A 24,699-nucleotide genomic window follows, 5' to 3' on the forward strand; every position below is an offset into this window, starting at 1 on the left:
ACAGAAAAAGTCCAGCGCCTCCTCCCTGAGGAAGCTCTGAAAGCAGTCAGGGAGAGGAGCAGGTGCACTGGAAAGAGGAAACAGGGAGGAAGAGGAGGAGAAGTGGTGAGTGACGGACAAGAAGGGGTGCACTGAAGTGGGACAGGAACACCTCTGGGGGGGTGCAGGATGTGTTAGTGAAATCCAAAGGAGAGTTTGAAGGAGTAAAGTGGGAGGGAGATGTGGAACAGGCTGCAGTGTGGCTGTGATTTGCGTTCTGGGTAGCAAAACATTCTCTGAGAAAGAATGTGTTCATCTCTCTTCAGCGCGGAGGACATTTTCTTTCCCCTGCTGCCGAAACATTCTTGTCTTTCAACTTTGGCATCTTTGCCGCGAGCTCAGAAAAACTACAGAATGGTTACAATTAAGTCAAAAACATCAAAACAACGTTGAGCTCTCAAGCAAATGAATCAAACCCACATTTGAACATTTCATTTAGAGTCTGTATCTTCTCCTCACATCACCTCTGCCGGCTGATTGTTCATTCAGGGAGCAAGTCAGCTCTGAATTATGCAACCCGCTGGCACAGGTTCCTCTTTATGTAGGCAGAAAAATGGCGTGGCAGACTATGAGGGATGGTCACTTGATGGTCCTATGCGCGGTTTTACTTTTTTCTCCTTGAAGGATGGCTTTGTTAAATAATCTTACAGCGATGTGTTTTTGTAGAACAGAAGCAACCCAACAGTGTGTATGTGTAGTCAAAACGCTGTTATGTAGATAGATGTGTGTGTGTGTGTGTGTGTGTGTGTGTGTGTGTGTGTGTGTGTGGGCAGCACTGCTACATGCGCCAACAATGAGCACGATTGGCTCAAAACACGGTGACGCATTCACACTGAGTGGGTGAAGTTTGTGGGATGCAGTTATATTTTATTTGTGTTTTTTTTTTAGCCTAACCACCACCAACTTGTGTGCCATGTAATCCTTCACATGCAGTATGTAATTCACTGATTGAGATTTATTATTTATGGTTCTCAACTATCACTTGAGGATGCATAATTAACCTTATATTTGTTTTATCCTTTCGTACATTTACTTTGATGTATCCAAAAAATATACCAAACAGATGTTAAAAAATGAACAGTAAGGATGCATCTGTATTATTGCTTTTGGTGCCAATCCAGTAAGACCAGCTTATTTCAGTATTGTCAATGGGCTACAAAAACTAGGCAGTTAGTTAAGCAAAGCAAATTAAGGAAATATCACCCAAGTGGGAATTACGCATTATCCGGCTTCTGGTCTCTGATGAAACAGAGGAGGGTTGGAAAAAGATGACTGGGAACAGGCTACAACAGGGGCTTTAACACAAATGACTGGTGCCATAGAGAGGAGTGTGTATGTGTAGAAATGTGGCTGTATTTTCATGCTTTTTGGACACGTCACACTGCTAACTGTATCTGTACTTCTGTAGCCCAGAGGCAAAGCTTGTTGGATACTCCTTAAAACATCCACCTCGTCTGTCCCAGAAAGCATGGCAACAGGTGCCACACTTCCAGTGCTTATGTTTAAATAGGTTTAAAACATATTTACCCAGACTAGTCAGGATCACACAACAAGGGCAAATGAAAGGAGGCACAGTTTTAGAACAGGATTTAGCCACATTTTCAATAGCTTTTGCAACAGTGAGAGTAAGACTGATGGAATGAACTTTGTATACACATCATTTATCATTGCCCTTCGCCAGAAAAGGAGGCAGATAAGAGTTGGGAAGGACGTCTCCAGATAGCTCTTATCAACGTTTGACCTCAGTGTCTTTGTTGAAAGAGAAACATTTTCTCTGAAGAACATAAACAAGGGCATTTAAACCTGGACAATACAACGTCACACCTCTTATCAGGGAGGGTTGATAAAACGAATGTCTGGTAAAAAAAAAGATATTAATATTCACATCAGTTAAATAATCTTCAGGCTGTCTACATTTCAAAATGACTTCATACAAGATTAGAGTTCAACGCCAACTCCTCTTTGTCAGAGGAACTGTGGTTTAGCCGTGTAGGGAAGACAAGCTCATACCTGGGAGAGAGCAGTGAGGAGCCATTGATCTGCTCAGGTGACTGCACCAGAGGGGAGTGGCCCTCCCCCTCGGTCCCCTCCAGGCTGCTCTCCAGTAGCAACTCGGAGCTGTTGCTTTCCCCAAAGTCCTCAAAGTGCTCCTCCTCTCCACCGATGACTGTCACCAGAGAGTGGTTATGGAGCTCAGAGTTCAGGGAGAACCTGAGGGGCACATAAGAATGGAGAACTGTTAGTGTGTGTGCTCACCTGCTTATACAACAACAACAGCGTAGCTAACTAGCCATAAATAGAGGAAAATGTGTCAGGTTTAGACAGGATAAACATGGGACATCCGGCTGGGTATAAACAGCCACATAACCATCCATTTACAAAACCTCAATCTCAGTCAAACATATTTTTTGAATTCATTCAAAGGGAATAGACCTGCTTTAGTACTTGAGCAGTAGTTTCTGGATAAGATGGTTGTGTGTTGGACCCAGAAACCTGGAAACGACTAGAGCCTACTGTAAATCCAAAACGAGTACAATTAATCTTCCCCCCCCCGGCAAGAGCGGCAATCTGGACAAGTTCGACGATCACTTGTCTTCAAAGGTAATCTGTTAATTCACATTAATCCTAAACGTCTGCTTTGGCTCTTGTGCCTCACTGGTAATACAAAACCACAATAAGAACACTTGAGACATGTGAGAGGAACCTTTGAGTAGTTTGTTGTGGGTCAAGATGAAGAGCTGTTCTCAACTGCGCTGACCAAAAGAGCTCTTATAATTGGCGGGTTTTGTTACACAACGGAACAAAACTCTACTTGGTGGATCTGGTAGTCTTTGCTGTGAATTGTGAAGTTCCAGTAAATAAAGTCTTTTATATTTATTTAACAGGAAAGCTGGCCACTTTCCTGTTCAACAGGATATGTTAGATGTCTTAAGCACACAGGACGAGGATGTCCAAATCAGCAGAAAATCATGCCTCCTCAGCACACGATGACAAAGCCCATTTTCCTTGTTTACAAGACAAATGACATTCATCTGGCCAACTCAAAGCTAAAAATTCACTTTAATTCTCAGTGTAAAAACCTAAAATCCTATACTGTTACACAAAAAAAAGCATTTGTCAACTTCAGCCCCTTTTAACCAAGACAACAATGCAGTTTCAGCTGCAGCAATGTCCTGTGCAAACATTGGGCTCCACTGGTTAAATAGTAACACAACCAATTTTGGAGTCACTTACCCTTCTTTACTCAGGCTCTTACTACTTGGCCCCATATTGAGGTCCCTCACGCAGAGGGACGGCGAAGAGAGAGAACGCATCTTTAAACGCCCTCCGCTGCCCTGGCGTGAAAGCCTTGGAGCAACTGGAGTCAAAACACCGGACAACCAGAGTGGAATTCTGAAGTTTCACAGGTTACACCGATTTAAAACAAAGCCACGACTCTCCAGTTTGGAGGAAACAAAAGGGTCTGCTTTTGAAAAGGGCAAAGGCTGTGGTTCTAACGAGCTGCCACTCAGTGCCACATGACTGATGTTGCATCGTCTGTGCCTCCCGAAAGACTTGAGGCTGTACCACAAAGTGTGGACTGCGAGTGGGTTAATCAGATTTGAGGCTAAGCAACAGCCAACAGACAGTCCTGCTGACCGTCCAAGTGCCAAATGTGTGTGGGGACACGGGTAGGACAGAGGATGGTGGGGGAGGCTAATCCTGTTAGATTCTTAATCCCCAGTCCAGTGCATATACTCCTACCCTGAATATGGCTAAAGTTAGCTGGGCTAACATATGGTAAAATATCAGTTTACTTACAGACCTTTTTGTTGCATTTACTCACAGTCAATGTTCAATCACTTTAAGTTGCAAATTGTCTTTGTTGTTTGGGCGTGAGAAACATGCCCATATTTTTCATAAAAGCTTATCTACTTTAACAGGGAGGTGAGATTTTCATGAGTCTCAAAATCCTTGGTAAACAGACTGCTGAAATAAGAGAATATAAAAGGTCACAGTGTTTTCCCGTCAGCAGTGCATTTAGCAGGGCAATGGTATGAATAAGTGGAGGAGAGAGACTGAGATTTGCCCATGCCACAAAAAAAAAAAAAAAAAAAAAAAAAAAAAAAAAAAAAAAAACAACAACAAAAAAAGAGCTACGTTGACACTTCCTGGAATTCAAGTCTCAATCATGGAATGGGAAGTCCAAAAACATCCCTGTCAGGCAGACCACTCAAAGCCGTCATCCAGCTGGACCGACGGGTCACAGCGTCAGCAGATAGGGCCTCACCTCTCTGCACTTCCTTCCTTGCGTTTGCCCCAAATAATATATGAACAAGAACATTTGTGTACAGACATACGTACCTCATATGCAGCAACTTACCTGTAATTACCAATAAGCGAGAATGAATCAAATTCAAATCAAGATAAAGATCTCCTACACGTCCTACTTGTCTGATGCAAATAATGGATCATAGCAGCACAGAGACAGTTTGTCTCTGTGTTTTTGGACCACAATGACTCACTACCATGCTTATTAAATGTAGTTAACTGTGCTGCTACGGTCTTCTATGGTAGATTTAAATGGAGGCTACTTTTACCAAAAGAGTCAATGAGGTAACGGTATAACAATGCCAACTCTTTCTGATTTAGACAAATCTATTTGAAAAACACTTGTGACAGCTGTGTGTCAGTATGAGAAACTGTCCAATTCTTTCAAGAGTTACCATTTCAAAATATCGCACTCTGATCATGAAAAGTTTAAGCCATTAACTGAGAATTCAGAAGGGATGAGCAGATCTCAGTCTCCGATACAAATGACGATCCACTCAGACACACCGACTTCGGTAAAGAATGGTGGAAGGGCTTTTCTGTGCTCAAGGTCTCGGGCGCTCGCTCTGTCCACATTTCTAGTTATGTCTAATTGAGCTTTCCTGTTCAGACATACAGAAAACATCAACAGTCTGACTAAATGTTGCCTCCAACAGCCAGTCACAATACATGAAGTAGGTGTACATGAGGAGCTGTATTTAATTGGAAGAAGAAAAAAAAACGGAGGAAACCAAACACCGAAGAAGAGTAAGATACTTTATCTTTGACTGACTCTCTACCCACTGGTGTATCTAGAGGAATTTAAGGTCAATAAAGTGGTGGCTGTCTATTGCCTGTGTTTAATCTGCCTGTCTGGTGACCCAAATAGAACCTAAGTGATCCCGCGTTGGGCGGGAAAGACTTGCAAACCATGTGATCTGTGTGAAAGGTTAGTGTAGGGCAACTCCAGGGCTAACCCTTAGCTGGAGATGTGACACACATTTACGTACACTTTGATGCCAGCAGCGATTATGAACAGAATTATGATGTTGATCTCATGGAAAGTGGATTACAATTGATGATGTTTCACAGAAGTCATTCAGTGATGCAGCACACAGCAGAGGACGTAAATATGTATCCAGGAAAAATCAGCGTATTGGCCAAAATTGACATTGTGTATATGGCTGAAGGTAAAATTTATACGGACCTATTTCCGCCATCTTCAGGGTCGTGCAGTGTGGCCTCGATGCCGCTGTCCGTCTCCACGTCCTCATGCATCTCGGGGGGTACGAGGGCCCCCGTGTCCTCATCGGTGAAGGTCTCACACTCACTGTAAGTGCTCTCTGAGCCCAGGTACGCACTGTCCGTCACCTCATTTTGCTGCAGTAACAGAAACCGAAAACAATCATTACCGTATGCCCATCAGGCAGCAAACAGACAAACCTACTGATCGGAACAATTCACCATGGTAACAACAGGGCATGAACATTAATAGAGCGTATATTAGGGGTGGGAATCACCCGAGGCCTCACCATACGATATCATCATGAGACTTCTGTCAATACTATATTATTGCGATTTTAAACATATTGCAATATTCTGCAATTTACTGCAATTTATTACCTTTTTTCCAACTTCAACATTTTCCCAATTTCATATTATGTCCCCAAAAGGGAACTTTGTCAACATCTGTTTTATCTAAAAAAAGATAAACTTCTCTGTTTTCACTTCAATGTTATTGCTGCAAAATGGGATTGTCATGCAGAAAAACTGACCAACACATATATATGAAAAGATCAATACTTGGCGTCTGTGTATCGGTACAGTATTGTCACGGAAAGTATCGCGATGCTATACTGTATCAATATTTTCCCCCACCCCTAGTGTATATGCATCATAGCTCTGGAAAACTTTGTACAGCAAAAAACTGCACAGACAAACACGTAGTGCTTCGGTTTCTGGATTTCACAGTAAATAGCAGCAGGTATATTTCGAAATCAGCATTATTTGCAATTATGTGAAGCAAAATGTAAAGAACACATAGGTTGGTCAAACAGTGTAGTTAAAAAAGCCATTTCAAAGCGGGTCTATTTTGAATCTTAAGGTCTAGACGCCAATTATGCAAACGACCAAACAAATCATGAAGCATAAACCAACTTCAGAGACAGTCTGCTGTTATTCAGATGGCTGCTCCAAGCTAAACCTCCTGCATCAACACCTCTAAGCAACAAGTTCAAACAAAATGAGAAAGCTTTAATCTTTCCATGCAACAAATACCAAATGCTTAACACAAAGCCCATACACTGATACATGCCAAAAAAGAACATCTGAAGCTATTAGCAACTGACACATTAGGAGGTATCAGAGCTGTGAAGCAATAATGAAGGCAAAGACAGGTGAGTCATGTTGGAAAGCAGAACATACCATTATAAATGCAGTGGCAGGAGAAGCAGGGCCCAGAGGGCTATCGACCATGCCCAGAACCATTCTCACTGACTGGAAAGCCGGCCTGCCATGAGAGCTAACAACTACCAATGCTTCCTCACCTTCACTCTCAGAGAGAGTGAGAGAGTACGTTTGAGAAAAGAAAAAAAAGGGAAACACTGAAACACTTCGTTCAGCTCCACTGGGTGGTCAGAGGGGAGGAGACGGAGGCAAAGTCCAAAGAGTAGCAGAAGTCAGCTGTAATGCTCAATCAACGCGTCAGGACCGATTTAAAACACCACCCGATCAGCTGAATAACTGTTTAATCTTTCTTGGCCCCTGGGAACTTCACTTCCTGACACAGTGTGACAGTATAAATCATTAAGCCATGTTCTTCATGTTGCAGAGTGCACAGTAAATGAGGGCTATACATCACAACAACCAAAGTCATAACTGTCTGACTGCATGCCAATAATACAACTAACATGCTGTTAAGCTATAACACTATGAAAGGCAGAGTAAGTGCATAACCTGTATGACTGTTGACGATTACTGCTGTGCTATGGTTTCTATTTAAGAATTAAAATGTGGGATGGAATTGTGAAAGTTAGCAACGGCAGAAAATATTTAGTAAAGGAAAAACATGGTGGTTGAGGCGTTGCTTTTCTCTGATGCCAGGCCTCAGCTGAACAGCCTCACCTTGCCTGTTTTGAAAGCAAACAGGGTGAGAACAGCACAGCCATTGAGAGAGAGGAACCCTTTTCTGCCAGAAACTAGAGGAAAAAACAAGGCCATGGACACAGGTGTGGCGTCTACTTCAAACATAAACACAAACTTCCCCAAAACTCTGCTTCTGGGTTCCAGTAAACAGCAAAGACACTTCATAAATCACTGGACCTTACACATTGTTAGTGGCAATTTTCAGTTCCATTTGTAATATTTAAATCTAAGCATAAGGAGCATACTGCAATAAAAAAATAAAATCTGTTCAGCAGTTTATCAAATGGTCATATGTAACTAAACATATTAACAATTAGACCTCAAGTGCAAAACTAACCTAGAAAACACAGGAGGAGATGAAGATCTATTTCTCAGTTTACTATTGTGGACAATTTAATATATGATTCATTTAACCTTTACTGTAACTCCAATAATCTTAATTTCACCCTCAACTTGGTGGTACTCCATTATAATATATGAAAGAGCTCTACTTCCGATGACTAACAACTTTCATTAAGGCCTTCACTGTGAGCAGTCATTAAACGAAACTGTACAATACATCACATATGATGTTAGTGTCTCTTGTATTAGATTTACTAGCCTCAACAAAAATCCACAATGTTTGTTCTACCAAATTATTTCAGAAAAGGCCTGCTTTTATTATAAAATGATCAACTCACAAAGCCCAAAAATGGATTGAAGTGAGGGAACCCATTCGCACTCTTGACTGTGGCACATGGGCCTGCACTTCTAAACCAAACCAAGAGAGGGAGCTGTACAGATGTACAGCCACTAAAACAACAGTTCAGAGTCCTGCAATGCTCAAAGTGCACACAATAGCAGAAACATTTCAATTTTGCGGAGGCCGGCAACAACGATGGTTAAATATACAAGTTCGGTGCACAAGAGGAGACAGGAATTCCAGATATGCTAACCACAACTGTAAAAACACACACATGTAAAAACTCAGGCACATTCCAGCTAATTCAATATTTGTCAAAGACGACTCAAAGGCCTACCCAGCCAGATGATATTTAGTGTCAGCCAAACCAGGGTGTTCAGTCTGTGGAACATTCACAGAGTGGTAATGATAGCTCTGCAAGCCACTCAGTGAATTACAGTGGGAAGAGTGAGAGTGCACATGGAGTTCAGCCTATAACCTTCACACTGTGCTGCTGTGTGCACCAATGGAACACATACACAACTAGAGAGAGGCTAAGCCTCTTGTGCGGTGCCTCACCTCATCGTACTCCTCTGGACAGCCCACAGCTCCATCGCCTGGACTGTAGTTTACATTGTAGAGCGGTGGCTCTGGACCTGTAGATAAGAGAAGAAGAAGGCAGGTTTAATGTGCACAGAATAAACACATAAATTAAAACGGCAAAGGAGCCTCTGCAAACAAAAGACTGGTGTGTATAGTACCAATGCCTGTTTGCAAAACAGCAGCCATTATGAAGAAAGAATGTGTCACAGCAGGTTATAGATTTGAGTTAATGGTTTATAGAATGTACCATGAGAGTACTAATAGACTGAAAACTCATTACAGTGATTCATTTTCTTCTCATTTATAAACCATTTGAATAAAAATCAAATACCAAAGTCAAGGTTTTCATGCTTGACAATTCAAAATTGCATTTTTCAATATTAAATATGCATTTGCATTGTGAACAAGTACACAATTACATATTCAGGAGTCTGTAAGCATTTGTTCTGAAATATGATAATGATAATGAGACAGCAATCTTGGATATTGCCTTATTCATGCCCAACCCTCTGGATAGCAGTATAAATTGTTAATTTAAATGTCTGCCAAACTCGTGAAGAAGATCCACGATGTGACAAAGGCGACTGGATATACCAGTCTCTTCCTCTTACTGAAAACGGTTGTGTCTGCTTCTGTAGGCCTGTTAATAACATCTCAGAACTACCTGATACAGTATAATACTAATATACTGTTTGATCTCATTTCATTATCACTGAACGTTTTACAGTGGGGGAAATAAGTATTTGACCCCTTGCTGATTTTGCAGGTTTGCCCACTTAAAAAGAATGCAAAAATCTACAATTTTAATCATATGTACATTCTAACAGTGAAAGACAGAATCCCAAAGAAAATTCCAGAAAATCACATCATATGAATTTATTAAAATTGATAACCATCTGATGAGGAAAAACAAGTATTTGACCCCCTGGACAAACAGCAAGTATTCTGGCTCCTACAAGCCAGTTAGTCTTTCTTTAAGACACAGCCCCAATCCGAACCAATTATCTACATCAAATACACCTGCCTCACCTCGTTACCTGTATAAAAGACACCTGTCAACACCCAAACAACCAGCATCCAACATCACCACCATGGGCAAGACCAAAGAGCTTTCTACGGACATCAGGGACAAGATTGTTGATCTGCACAAGGCTGGGATGGGCTACAAGAGAATCGGACTGTCGGTGCAGTTATCAGGAAATGGAAGAAGCACCACACCACCGCCAACCTCCCTCGGTCTGGGCCTCCACACAAGATCTTGCCTCGTGGGGTGTCCCTGATCATGCGAACGGTGAGGAATCATCCCAAAACCACAAGGGGGGGGAACTGATGAATCAACTGAAGGCAGCTGGGACCACAGTTACAAAAGAAACGGTTGGTAACACACTACGCCGTCATGGATTGAAATCCTGCAGCGCACGCAAGGTCCCCCTGCTCAAGAAGAAACATGTACAGGCCCGCATGAAGTTCGCCATTCACCACCTGGACGACTCAGAAGAGGCCTGGAAGAAGGTGATGTGGTCAGATGAGACCAAAATAGAACTTTTTGGCCTCAACTCAACTCGTCGTGTTTGGAGGGCAAAGAACACCGAGTACAACCCAAAGAACACCATCCCCACCGTCAAGCATGGTGGTGGCAACATCATGCTTTGGGGTGCTTTTCAGCCAAGGGGAAGGGACAACTCCATCGTATTGAGGGGAGGATGGACGGGGCCATGTATCGTGGAATTCTGGACCGACATCTCCTTCCCTCAGTGAGAGAGCTGAAGATGGGTCGAGGATGGGTGTTTCAGCAGGACAACGACCCTAAGCACATCGCCAAAGCAACAAAAGAGTGGCTGAAGAAGAAGCACATCAAGGTTCTGGAGTGGCCTAGCCAGTCTCCAGACCTGAACCGATTGAAAATCTTTGGAGGGAGCTTAAAATTGAGTTGCCAGGCGACAACCTCGGAACCTGAATGATTTGGAGGCTGTCTGCAGGGAGGAGTGGGCCAACATCCCTGCCGAAATGTGCACAAACCTTGTCACCAACTATAAAAACCGTTTGACATCTGTGCTGGCCAATAATGGCTTTTCTACAAAATATTAAGATGCTGTTTGTCCAGGGGGTCAAATACTTGTTTTTCCTCATCAGATGGTTATCAATTTTAATAAATTCATAGGATGTGATTTTCTGGAATTTTCTTTGGGATTCTGTCTTTCACTGTTAGAATGTACATATGATTAAAATTGTAGATTTTTGCATTCTTTGTAAGTGGGCAAACCTGCAAAATCAGCAAGGGGTCAAATACTTATTTCCCCCACTGTATATATCCATTAAATAATTCACATTAACTCATTCTTTGCCATGAAACAGGACAATTGTATCTACAATATTTTATCCAAATGTAAACTGGATTACTTCAATTTAAACTTCAAATATGATCTAGATAAGGGAAGGAAATGTGGTAGCATAAGTATGCAATCAGCACATTTTAGAGTGTGTCCTAGCTGCCCTACTCTGGCATATTTACAGTCAGCAATTTAAGCGTGATGTGACCGTAAACATTATGTAACTTAACTTTTACACTTGCATTTCAAGGGCTATAGAATGTCCTGTAATACGTGTATGGGCAAAATAAAACAATAAATAAGGATAAGTAGCAAGCCATATCCAATTTTAATGTGTCAATCCAGGCCTCTGTTTAGAGCACCGGCAGACAAGCAATGTAACCTGAGAAAGAGCAACAAGATGGAGCCACTGTGGCTCCTGTATCTAGTAAACAGAGCTGTGAATAGCACCCTACTGAGAGAATAGAACACAAACCGTGTTTTCAAAAGCTGCCAGGTTTTTGTGCCCCCTGGTCTTATGTAACCCGTTTCTTTTCGAGACTCATACACATTGCAAGCGGTTTAAGTGAAATAAGTCTGCACAGCAGAAGCTGGATTCTGCTTGAGCAACACACCTGCAGTTACTTGGCCTAATGTCAAAATATCAAAGCACACAGATATTTTCTAGACCAACTTTTGTTGTTCCAGACATGGAATAGCCACTATAAGGGACAAGGCATTTCCATAGCCTGCAGGCCTGTCTTTATTAAAAGGTATCCTTGCCAGTAACAAGTGGTGCCGAAATGAAATAAATAAACAAGGTGAGGTGCATTGAATGAATAGAATTTAAATTAAGACAGGCTGGGAGCTGGAAGAGTAGGTTTTGCCTTCTGATTACAGCAGGGGAGGTAGAGAAAACACACTTCTTTTTTTATTTTATTTTTTTTTAAGGGTCTAAAAAAAAAAAAAAACTGCACTCCGCCTGTACAAGCATAGTGGAATTCTTTCAGCAGTGTGTGAGTGACCTGGGAAGTGACGGTTGAGGTCTGATCTTCACACACTAATGGAAAACTATCCGATTAATTCTCCACTTTGCTGATAACACAGAAAAACAGGCAGGAAAGACAGGATAGTGAGTAACGGGAACATGGAACAATGATCCATGGCTGGATCGTGACCAATGACATCATGGTTACACGATATGTGGTTTAGCCAAACAAGCTACAAAAGAAAACAACCCAAAACAACTTAAATGACACAGGACTACAATTTATACATGACAGAGACGTTCATCTACCTTCTATTCAGCCAATTATTTCAGGTAATATAAAATATAGATATATAAAAGCACAGATTGTGTTTTGTCAATATATTCCAAAAAAAGGCCCGTCTGTGTAATCGCACACAGGTTTGCAACTAGTGACCAAAAAAAAAAAAAAAAAAAAAAAAAAAGGAGGCCAGGGCAGAGAGAGAGGACAGTAAATAATTTAGGTAAATAGGACTCTCTGCTCAAAGCCCATCTCTCTGCCACTCCTGCTCTAAAACCCTGCCAATAAGCCAATGTGTCTGTGTATCTCATGCTTTCCAGTGCATGCCTTATTAATGACAAGAGTAACCCGAGCTGTGCAACCCAGTAAGCCTTGGGAAAGAGTGCTACCAATCAATAGGCGGGGTGGATTGAGGCAAGCAGGCACTATTGCCGTGACGTCATCACAACCTGTGCAGTGTGTCAATACAACCAGCGTGTGCTAAAAAAATAAAAATAAAATGACTGAAACTCTAATAATGTCACTTTGGGGTGTCTAAATCCATTATGTATACTTCTCTCACGGTTATGATCATTGAAAATAATATAATTATTAGGAGTCAAACTTTCTTTATATCTGTACCAGTGTCTCTGTTTCCCAACCGGCAGATGGCCATCCACCAAGAGTCAGGGTCCGTACGAGGTTTCTGCCTGTTTAAAGGAAGTTTTTCCTCGCCACTGTCGAAATTGTTGGGTCTTTGTGAATTATGGAGAGTGGTCTAGACCTACTCTATCTGTAAAGTGTCCTGAGATAACTCCTGCTATGATTTGACACTAAAAATAAAAAGTTGATTGAAAATAATTTTAAAGTCAATTCAAGATTTTGATTAGATTAGATTTACTGCTGAGGTGACATAACTTTCGAGGCAGCCTTATAAATTGTTCCCATTTTAGGAGGGAAATACAGTATTTGAGTCCTTACAATTTACAGCAGATTTGTATTGTAGAACAGAAGGGCAGGAAAGTGGTTAAAGGCAGAATAACATCAGTTTGAGTGCAGGTAGAAGGATCTGGGTCAGTCTTCTGGCTTTCCTTTTTAAAACCCTCACGTCAGCTGAGCCATGGATGTGAACATACTGTGTTGACAACAATATTTGGCGCCATGGGGAATGCAGAGAGATGGAGCCAGACGCTGGAGACTAAAAGTAGCTGCAAGAATTTGCTGTCGAGTTGTTGTTTTTTTACACAGCAGAATTAGGTTATCTGCAGGCAAGCTAAAATAAAATAGAAATAAATAAAAAATGTTTTTTCTAATAGGAGTACTACAGGCAGATTAAAAAACGTAGCAGCAGTACGTAGAACATGGAGTTCACCATGCATCACAGTTCTTTGATTTGTGATGCAAGTATTATTATGTACAATTAAAAAAAGAATTCTGCATTTATTAGACAAAAGTGAGCCATATTTGTCCAAATGTAGTTTTAACGTTGATTTTACAGATCAATTAAAATGTAGAACCCTCCCTAGAGTCTTAAACAACAGATCAATCGAGTCCACAAAAAGGAACGCTAGATAAAGAGCTTAAAGGAAAACAATTAAAGACACGAGTAGGGCTGCTCCCTCTGAGTCGATTAGTCGACTAAACGGTCGTTTTGGTCTTAGTCAACTTAGATTTCTTTAGTCGATTAGTCATGTTTGATGCTTTTTTCATGCTGAATGACTTATTTCCAAGAGACGTACGAGCACATCTCTGGTACACACAAGAATTAAAGTGGTGCTTTTGCATGACTCTTTGCGGAGAAACTCAGATTTACAGATCTGTCAATTAAATCAACTAATCGATTAGTCGATACAATTGAATGAGTGTTAGTCGACTAAGAATTTCTTCAATCGAGCACAGCCCTAGACACAAGCAGGTCTTGAATAGAGAATAGTGTTAAAACATGCATCTCATGACTCGCCTCCATTGCTGATTGCAGAGATTCCACGGTGGAAGTCTTCAAAGCTGATCACTCCCAGTCCACTGGGATCCAAAAACTTGGTCAGATCCTTCACCTGAAAGATAAAAGTAACACGACATTCTAAACTTTAATTCCATCGTGGCAACAGAAGAAAGTCCCTCTACCATAACCATAGTCATTTGTTCTGTCCTGATGCTTCAAGATGATGTCACAAATTATGTATGGGTACATTTGTTTCCACAAAATGGGGGAATGCATTTCGTTTGCATTCTGACTTCAATGGAAAAGCACGTGCAGAAGAACACGTCAGTACTTGATCTGTACATAAAACTCGAAAAGAACTCTTTAAGGTCATCTTACTAACATGACAGTTTTACTGCAGAACTACGTGAACTCCAAAGATTTTGATTACAGCAGCAAAGAAATCACCCATAAAAACCGCTTTTGACCTCCCGCAGAAAAAAAAATAAAAAAAATAAACCCGCTTTCGCAGACGTCAAGTGTTTCTGACTTTATTGGATTCAGAGCAAAAGTGAGTTTACCAGGATGTTAAAGTGTGCAAAGGGTACAGCCTTTATTCTCTTTGCATACAACAGGAAGGAAGAAATAACAGTGTCACTATCTAGTTCGCTGGCTCCCAAAGACCAAACCAGAATTATTGGTGGCGCCGAGAAATCAAAATCTATTTGCACAAATAATAGGCCGAGTCAAATGTCATCTATCTCACAGTTACACCAACCCATTATTACAGTATAATTTAAGGCGTGTAGCGCTGACAAAATTAGCTGGAAAAGGAGCCTGGGAGTATGTCGGGCGAGGTTTCTGTGGTTTCAGCTCACTTTATTCCTCGAGGAAATAAGCACACAATGTGAACGTGGTCATTTCCCAGGGACTTTCATTCTGTGTGGGGCCTCTCTCGTCTACACTTTTTTATATCAGTTACACATTAAAAACAAGTTGATCTGCTTAGCAACGCTGAGTTCTGACTCAGGAGGCTGAGAAGGCTGAAACTCCTAGTAAACCGACTCCGACAACCCCCGTGGCTTATGATCAGGGCTCTGTGAATTAAGCCCAGCTGTACTTAGGGAGGATGGGAGGGAGAGAGAGAGAGAGAGAGAGAGAGAGAGAGAGAGAGAGAGAGAGAGAGAGAGAGAGAGAGAGAGAGAGAGAGAGGAGGGGAGTGGCGGAGCTAACTGATTGGTGGTTCACACTGCAATGTTAACTTTAGCATGTGGATTCAAGGGCTCATCCAACTTCCATCTCTGCTGTGCAAGAACCTTCATGTACAGTAGATTTGCTATACACTGTAGGCTAAAGAAGAGTTGGTGAAGAAACTGTGTCTTTAAAGGATTGAACTTGTGAAAAGAAATGTGTGGGGGAGGTCAGTGGGGGGCGTTAGAATATAGCTTTTCCATTTCACAATGGAGCATCACAGTTCACGAAAATTGAGTTTGTTCCATGAAGAAGCTATTCAGAAACACCTCTGCTGGGTGAGGTGAGAAAACTAAGGGAAATGAGTGTCTGTGGTCCTGATGACATTTTTACATAACGAGTATAACAAGCAGTGAATTATTATTAGGCCTGGTTATTGCGTCTGCAGTAAGAGACCGGGGCAGTATACTATACCAACATAGGACTGAACAGGCTGGATGAACCACTGTGAGAGCCAAGGCAACCAGAGCACTGTTAACCTACTATAACGTGGAAGCATCCATGGCCTACATGAGAGTTGTTAAGCATGCCCTGTACAGCAGTGCCAGGCCCCTCGGGTCTTATAAGCAGAGCCTTTTGGCTATTCGTAGGTCTAACCTAAAAACTAGAGGTGAATGTGATTTCAGTCCAGTTGTGATTTGGCCCCAAGAACCTGGAAAAGCCTCTCTACAGCTATTAAACTGCCCCCATTTTTTCTTAATATAATTTTGCTGGAAACACTGTGCACTGGATTATTCCTGTTTTGATTTTATCAAGGCATTTCTAATGATAACAATTGTTGCAATAAAAGAGGTGAATGAAGAAGAATCTTTAGTTTGTTTTGTGAGAGTTTTTTTTTTTTTTTTTTTTTTTTTTTTTAAAATGGGAATGTGAATCTTTCAAATCAATTTGAAGAGGGCCTAGGGTTAACATTTTCCACATCTTATCGTGGCATGCAGTGTGGGACTTGCACTGGTCTGGTCTTGGTCTTGTCTCGGTCTTCATACACTCTGGTCTTGGTGATGACTTGGTCTCGGTTCAGATGGGGTTGACTACAACACTGCTTGCTATTGCAATGTGCTATATCATTACAGAGTTTACTGGCATAAAGTTTAGGCATTCAAGATTTAAAAAAAATTAATTCTTAAAACAAATGTATAATGGTACTTGGATATAATATATTTATACACGTATTTCTTAGTTCCTTAGTGTTTTTTAAACATGTAACTCACAGTATTATCATGGTAATGTATTATGTAATAATTTGCATTGTTGCACCTAACAAGCACAGCCCTGAGAGACAGTGGTAAGGCAGATAAAAACTAAACTCAAAGGCAACTCTGTCTGCTTAGTGAAGCAGTGAAGGCACTGTGGTTTTTCTGTTTCCTCTATTTGTGTCTAATCAGTGCCGGGGCACGCCTGACCGCCTCCACACAGACCACTGTTGTGCATAACCCCATGGAGAAGAATACCCTTTGGTGAATCTTTCCTGGAGGGAATTTCACAATAGTTCCTAAACAAAACTCTGATAACCACAATCATAAGCCTAGTGGGTTGGCAAAAGATGATGGAGAAGAAGAAAAAAAACAAAAACAGAATGATCTTAGGATATAAACATTATCAAACAAAAAGTGAACTCAAGAGAGGGGACGTTTCAGGGCATGGGACATTCCATTGTGGATTAGAGGGGCAGTACATAAAAGCAGCGGGTGAGGGGAGAGAGGCTGGCCAAAGTGGGGTCGGGAATGTCAACTGACAAGAGAGACAAAACCACAATGCAGTTCAGTATGGCTTTTGTGCAGAATTAGGGTCAAAACCAGTGAGCGAAACCAGTAAGTGGTGGTTAGAAAAAGCTTTTCAATAACCAAATTCCCAGATTTGGAACATGCCTGCAGGACATTTCCCATTTGAGGACAATTCATTTATTTTTGGGTATTCATCTAAAAAGGTAGAATAGTACCTGCACACAGTAACAGTAGGTCAGCATTAACTGTTCATGTTCCTAACATAGTCAAGATATATTAATAAACTACAGAAAACCAGATAAAGGCTACAAATCAACCTTCTAGACGTCTGTCTGTGGTTGAATTGCGTTTAAAGGTTGATATACAATAGACTATGCTCTAATTGAGCTTTAAGAGTCTACATTACGTGCTCATATTCAAACCACACACAATGTGGAAAGTGTGTGTATGGAAGTCACATATCACATCCTGGAATAATTCTGGAGAAACATTTGCATGCTTAGCATTCAAGCACTAGCTGAACATGCATGCAAATACCTCATGAATACCTTCCTGCTGTGTCTGACAGGTCACTGGGAGATATTTGCAAAGTGTTACACAGTAATATACATGCAAGGCCTGCTCCTAGCCCTCAGCTTAACTATGACAATATAAATACTAAATATTTGAAGAACGGCTGTTGTATATAGGCTCAGCAAAAAACAATAAATCTAATTTGTTGTCACATTACGAAATAAGTTCTGCTAAAAAATAAAAAATAAAAAAAAACTCCTTGTGACATCCTGAGCCCTTAACAGCACTTCCACTTGGCTGTCTTACATCCCAACAGGCAATTTAAACTTTTTATCGTTTTAAAGTGTTATTTATGGATGTCCTTATGAATTAGTATGACCCATTGTCTTGTGGTTTTCTCAACCACACTGCTAAAATACTTGTTTACCACCATGGTAAGCCACTCAGGAGTGGAAGTTATTCAAACTACTTTTATCTCCAGATAACTGGAACACACGGGCATATCAGGGCAACGCGTGATCAAATATGAAAAGCACACATGTATTGCAAACTGATATGAGAAGACTGGACCATTAGCTACCTCAGCATGAAACAAATCAGCACTCTAGCTTCAGCTGCATATCAGCCTTGTTAGATCAGACATGACTTTCCCACTGGTCCTTGAGTTCAGCTAATGAATGCCGGATCCACTGAAAAGTTACATACATTATATAACATTCCACAAATTCTGAAGATAAGTCTGTCTGCTGCAAGCTTACTTATTTTAATGAAAAAGGCAAACATGCCAAAGCCTCCGTCTCTCTCTGATCACGAAAGGACAGAAATCTGAGAGGAGGTTCCTGTAAGGGCATAAATTAGCTCTTGCAAACCAGATATCCAATTGCGAAACACAAAAGACACAGAAGTAATCAATCTGCACAATCTGGCCAGCAGTCATAGAAAAACCTTTAAGAAACAAAGATCCAAAAGAAACTGCTGGAATAGTCGGGAGGTGCAGCAGGAGAACACCAGAAAGCAAACCGTATGGAATAACAGTAAAATGGATCACACCTATGAAATAAAATCAACTCCCAGTGTCATTTAAATGTCTCACCTTTAGCACTGCCTAGCAAAACAACATGTTGAATCGATTTACATTAGACTAACCTCACAAAAGCTCCACTTCTCTGTCCCTCAAAACAAGGTCATGGGCAGCTGGTGGATGGCACCCAAAACCATGGAGTCCCTCTGACTCAGGAAAATACATTTTACTTTTAATCCTTCACAATTCCCTGCCTGGGGAGCCACAGATACCTACGGCTAGACACGGGACAGTTCAGGGGCAAAAGAGGCGCTTTGAACTGGGAGTGAAGGGATTAAAAAGAATTAGTGAGCCAGCGTCACACTCTGTGTTTGGAGTACCAACAAGTACCCAATCCTCACCCAAAGGCCTTGTTCAAAGTTCATCAAAAAGAGTTTAAATTAAGCTGGTTAATTTATTCTAAATTAAATATGTTGTCTGAATCAGCCCCGTATCTAAAATCAACATTTAAAAACAAGACACAAACTGTCGTGAGACCCAGATTGGGAAGAGACATTCTTCATGAAGAAATAAGAGACCAAAAAATGATTTCAAAGTTATCTCATACATGCTCATCAGAGTACACTTGACAGTTAACTGGTTGGATTACATCATCATTTGCATCCACCCTTTTACAGTTATTTGCAAACGGTGGGATCACTTGCTGAAGCTCAGTCTGATTCTTGTAAACAGTTTAGACAGACATACATTACAGACATGCACGTCTGACAGGAAAAGAAACTGATGTCAAATGGACTCTGGAGCGTGCAAGTCCTGTGTCACATGTTCCTCTGAATTTAACTTTCGGTTAAAGACAAGACCAACACCTGAGCCTACCATGCTCAAAGGATAATACAGTTTAGTCAATGGCTTTACACAAGGAAAAAAAGCAATGACAAAACCAAATGCACTGATGACAAGCAAATAGGCTCTCTTCCCTTTTACGGCTCATTATAGAGAAATGCTGATTCACTGACTATCAATTAGAATATAATCAATTCAAGTCATTATGTGCAGTGTAGGACTTAAAAAAAAAAAAAAAATTATATATATATATATATATATATATATATATATATATATATATATATATACACACACATTTACAAACTTTTGGGGGCACTTTGTAATTAGTGCAAAAATTGCTGTTTTTGAAATAAACCCAGATTAAAAACGCATACAGTAATCACCACCTTGGGTCAACATGAGTAAATAAAAAGCATACTATTGCTATTATCAGTGCATGTATATGCAACAGCACTGTTTGTGTGAATGTATGTTAGAGATGGAAATTAAATGAAGTTGAATCGAAACAAAATGATGGCTTAATATAGGATTAGGATTTTGGCCTAAACTGGTAAATATAATTATATATTTTTTTCAAAACCTGGGAGGCAATTTTCCCCCTCAATCAGGTTTTTTTAGGGGAATTATGCCCTTTGCCCCCCTTAATTTCTGACACTGATTATGTGACACCTTATAATTTAGTAGGATTCATTTTTAAGAGTTGTTCCTTTGTCTCTTGACTTGCAAGTAACTGCAAAACGTTTTCCAAAAAAGGGCCATAAGCAACAAATGGGTGAGTGTCATGGGTGAAGTGAGGCGCATCATCAGCCATTCCTCAAGAGATTATCCCCAAACCACAGAATAATTATGCAAATGGCACGAAGAGTGTTTGTCATCTGACATATGGAGGAGTGCCGGGCCGGAGAGAATTCATTACAGCCAATACGCTTGACAGACTTATCTGGATGATAACCCAAATCCTGGCTTTTGAACGCTTACCAAATATAGATGACAAACTAATCCCGGCATGGTTTTAATAATATGCTGCGGTATTAGTAAAACTATTACACTGCATGTTAGGCGCTGCTTTGTAGGAAACACACCCGCACTACAGCAAGGGTGGTGTTACCTCTGATTCATTGTATGTCAGGGCAACATAAACCTAATGTAATTCATTAAAACTTTTAAACTCACAATCACGGTTCGGTTTCAGAAAAAAAAAAAAAAAAAAAAAAAAAAAAAAAAACACATACTGTATTGTACCACATTTACTCACTTCTAACCATAGTGAGTTGCAAATAGATTTAGATCATAAACAACTTGAAATACTGATAGCAAAGTGACATCAGCCAGATGGATTTTAGTTGATTGAGTTAAGCAGGCTTTTTGCAGGAAGCTCTCTGCGGTTTAGCAGAAATCAATCATGAATCATTTACGTATATGGAGCTTTATATGGTCTTACACAGAACTTCACTCAGCATGCAATACCCAATAGCTGCAAGCTCCAAACTAGGGCAAAAACAGAAAAATCAGCCATCTCACCTGATCAGCCCCATAGGCTGCAGCAAACTCCATGAACTCCTCAATACGAACAAAGCCATCTCCATCTTGGTCTAAAGCATCGAACACAGCTTTTAGAGGGGGGACATCTTCCTCCCTCGTATTCTCAGGTGAAACCATTGGCAGTGAGTCATCTGCCACCATATTAGAGACAGAAAGTGTCTCCACAGTTTGCTCACTAGTCCATGCAGCCTCAGGAGAAGAAGTGTGCAAATCCTGAACTGAAAAATCAAAAGAAGACACTTCATGACAATCTGATCCTTCGAGCTGGCTACCGTCTGTCAACCTCTCATCTTCCCTCGGGTCAGTTGTCGGAGCGGGAACACTTCCATTCTGTACACCCTCCTGTGGTTTCAAGTCCCAAGTTTCCTTGTGATGGACCTGGTCAGCAGTCAAAGACAGATCCAAAGCCATTGCCTCATTCCCCTGATTTTTGGCTTCAGAACAAATATCGTCTTCCATTAAATCCTTAGACTCATTTTCCACAGAGCAACTCTCACTGGTGAAATCACCCGGGTTGAAGGCATCTTCACCCAGAGGCACTGTCAGTGATGAAGGTTCAGCTGACAAACCCAGAGCAAATGAGTCATTCTCACCTTGGTCTGAAGTCACATTTCTATTTACAGTAGCTCCTGCATGTTCCACCTCCGACTCCTCGGTTGATAAAGCCAATGGTGGACCTGTGCAGATAACAGAGGGAGGACTGGCAGGGCACAGGCTCAGACTGCTGTCACAATCTGGAACCTCTAAATCCAACAAAGGCACAGATCCTTCAAAGCACTCCAGTGGTCTGCTGACGTGGTTATGCGGGAGGCAGTTCTCAGGTAAACCATGCAGGGTAGTGCTCCAGGTTACAGGCAGAACAGTCACTTGATCAGTTAATAAACCTTTGCCTCTGGTATCGGATGACAAAGTCTCCCAGCTCTGCGAGGGAGGGACACCTGCCTGCTCCTCTTGCGACAGGCCTACCAGCTCCTCACTGACACCCTGTGGGTTCAACTCACCTGAAGACTCTGGTGGGAGGCAAAAGTGTTCATTTGAGAGGAGATCCACCAACAAAAATGGATCCCCTGTGTCGGTCTCTGGATTTCTGTCGGAAATCTTCGATGGAGACACCGGTACGCTGAGGCTTATTAGCTCAGCCTGACTACTGAGGGCATCTGGGCTCTCAGGAGAGGCATCCTGCGTCAGACTCAGTTCCTCATGGGCAGAGTTTTTCCCAATCCCATCAGTGATTTTGGGAGAAAATAGCCATGACAAAGTGCAGTCACTAAGTTCATCAGGTCCCTCAGTTTTTTCTGTGAAGGGCAATTCCTCTATATGACTACTATGGAGAGAAGCTTGGGAAATATTGGACTGATCTCCCTCAAACAGAAAATCTCCACGAGGAAAAACAGAGATATTTATGAGGTTGTCCAACTTTACTGGCTTGTCCTGGTAAATGTTGTTTTCTACACCATGTTGGGATGTTTGATCCTGGTCGCCGCTCCTGAAAGCCAAACCTGTCTGGTCACCCTTGTTTTGACAGAGCACACCTCCATTGTCTGAATCCAGTGTGTGAAATCCGAGAGGAAATGGCTGTTCTGACTCCCACTGTGTGTGCCCCAAAGGGCCAGACAGAACTGTCGGTTCCATTTAAATTGGGTGTTCCACTTTACAAACTTCAGAAAGCTGGCGTATTATCTCACTGCTGTCGTCGAGATTAAGTTCTTTATCTTAAATGCCATGTTGTTGGTTTTTTTAAATGGCATTACACATCTCCAACAATGACATCTTGAAATGAATGTGTGGGATTCCTACAAGCATTGTCTACGTCTGACATTTAAAAAATGCAGGCCGGTATTGTGATTTTATAAAAAATAGTATAACTTAGCAAGACTAGTAGGTGTAATTTTAAGAAGAAAGTTGGGTAGCTAGGTTTAGAAACAATGTCAGTCAGGCAACGGATTAACACATATTTGTTGTTTTAACTTCAGTAACGTTAGTTGCTATCCACATCTCGACAACAATGTTACCTAAATTCAAAAGGCATACTCTTGCTCTAATGTGTTTTGACCTACTATGTGGCTTTCTGTCATGGCAGGTCCACTCCTGGTTGTTGCCAATTGTTTGCGCTTCAGCACATCCAACGTTAACATGCTTCACTTCTGCCTGGAAGCTGGTAAAACACCGCAATAAAGTCTCAGAAATGAAGTGTCAAAAAACGACTGACAGCATCTCTCCTCGTGAGCCAATTGGAAACGAAAAAAATTAACGCGTTGGTTAAGTCACCAGTGTTTGTCAACATTAGCTTTCTTAGCCGATTATCCAATCTTATACATCGCAAGCTTCTTTGCTGAGGAGCCAAAGTGCAGCGAGGAAACGGTGTGACTCAAACTTAACCCCGAGCTATAATGTTAAATCTTTCAAGGCGGTTTACTAAATATAGCTAACACCGACAGTCAAACCTCCCAATGAATTTATGCTAGCAACTAACGTTAGCTCCTCCTTCGAGCATCCCACTTCTTTCGTGCCATTGGCCAGAGAAGCTGCTAACTGACTAGCTAACCAAATTAGCCTATTAGCTAGCTAACACGCCAAACAGTCCCGCTTCTACCTCTCCTAATTTAATTAAACCAAATGGTAGTTTCTGTATTCACGGTTTAAGAGGTAACTACGGGAACTGTCGCCTCTGCGATAGTCCAAGATTATGTCTTCATTTCGATGCCGTTTTCCAGCGGCAATCCACCTGTGTCAGTCACAAGACAGGCCAGACGAGTGACGACACGAAACCGTCCCCTTCTCCTTAAATTCTTCTGTTATCTTAGTCTCAAAAAACACATCAGTCACAGCGTCCCTCGTCGAAGCCAATAATGGAACAAAAGGGGTATAAAACAAGACCAAAAAGCTCCATCATTTGGCAGTCAGTCAACCGATGTTGATCACAGTCAGACACCGAAAGCTCTCGCATCAGCATCAGCAGTGTCCCATCCTCCTCCTCCAGCCGCATACACACCACTGACGTTTCACGCAAGCGTACAAAATACCCCGCAGTATCTGGCTTCATAGCAGTTATCAATGGGACCTTATTTGTGTTTGTGCACAAACCCCGTGTATAATATCTAAAACATTGTCACACACGTTTTAAGTAAGCAGATTTTAAAGTTCAGGGTCAGCTAGAGAAGATTTCAGCTGACAGGGATTGGGGTGTCCTGCTCAAAGACACTTCGGCAGGGTAGATGTTTGTCTGTGAAATTATCAGGTCTACCAATTGAAGAACTGTTTCACTAACGACTCAACAGTTGAAATAGAATCACATTTAAACCAATATTAAATAGTTGGAGAACTCAAGTGGACAGTAAAATAGTAATTGTTAAATGGTTTCAATTGTAGTGTTTTGGCGCCCCCTTCTGATTTACGGAGGTATTTATTTTTCTTCCGATTTGCAGTTGCTGTATTTTCCTCACCTAATCCAATGGATCCCAAACTCTGTGTTGTATCAATTAGCACAGATTATAATCTACATATATATATATATATATATATATATATATATATATATGTCATATTTCACAACAAAAGAAGGTAACAAATTGGAATATTTAGAAAAGT

General features: G+C 41.2%; 1 protein-coding gene across 4 annotated transcripts in view; it reads right to left on the reverse strand.

Annotated features, from left to right (window-relative positions):
* rab11fip3 (RAB11 family interacting protein 3 (class II)) overlaps positions 1 to 24,091 on the reverse strand; it is a 32,289-nt gene extending 8,198 nt beyond the window's left edge. For 2 of the 4 annotated variants that reach the window (XR_003691312.1, XM_028567693.1), the window contains exons 1-5: positions 21,091 to 23,261; positions 14,254 to 14,347; positions 8,714 to 8,790; positions 5,537 to 5,709; positions 2,050 to 2,250 (exon numbers count right to left, since the gene is read on the reverse strand). Coding sequence is in view for 3 of the 4 variants with exons in the window: in XM_028567693.1 (XP_028423494.1) it covers positions 2,050 to 2,250; positions 5,537 to 5,709; positions 8,714 to 8,790; positions 14,254 to 14,347; positions 21,091 to 22,743 (2,198 nt within the window). In the remaining variant the exon portion in view is untranslated. Of the gene's footprint in view, positions 1 to 2,049; positions 2,251 to 5,536; positions 5,710 to 6,753; positions 6,871 to 8,713; positions 8,791 to 14,253; positions 14,348 to 21,090 lie in introns of those variants that run through there. The other 2 variants (XM_028567694.1, XM_028567695.1) reach the window with 2 other exon arrangements.
* Between the last annotated feature and the right edge of the window lie 608 nt (positions 24,092 to 24,699).

Source organism: Perca flavescens, chromosome 21 (assembly GCF_004354835.1).
Source record: "Perca flavescens isolate YP-PL-M2 chromosome 21, PFLA_1.0, whole genome shotgun sequence".
NCBI classification, from domain to species: domain Eukaryota; kingdom Metazoa; phylum Chordata; class Actinopteri; order Perciformes; family Percidae; genus Perca; species Perca flavescens.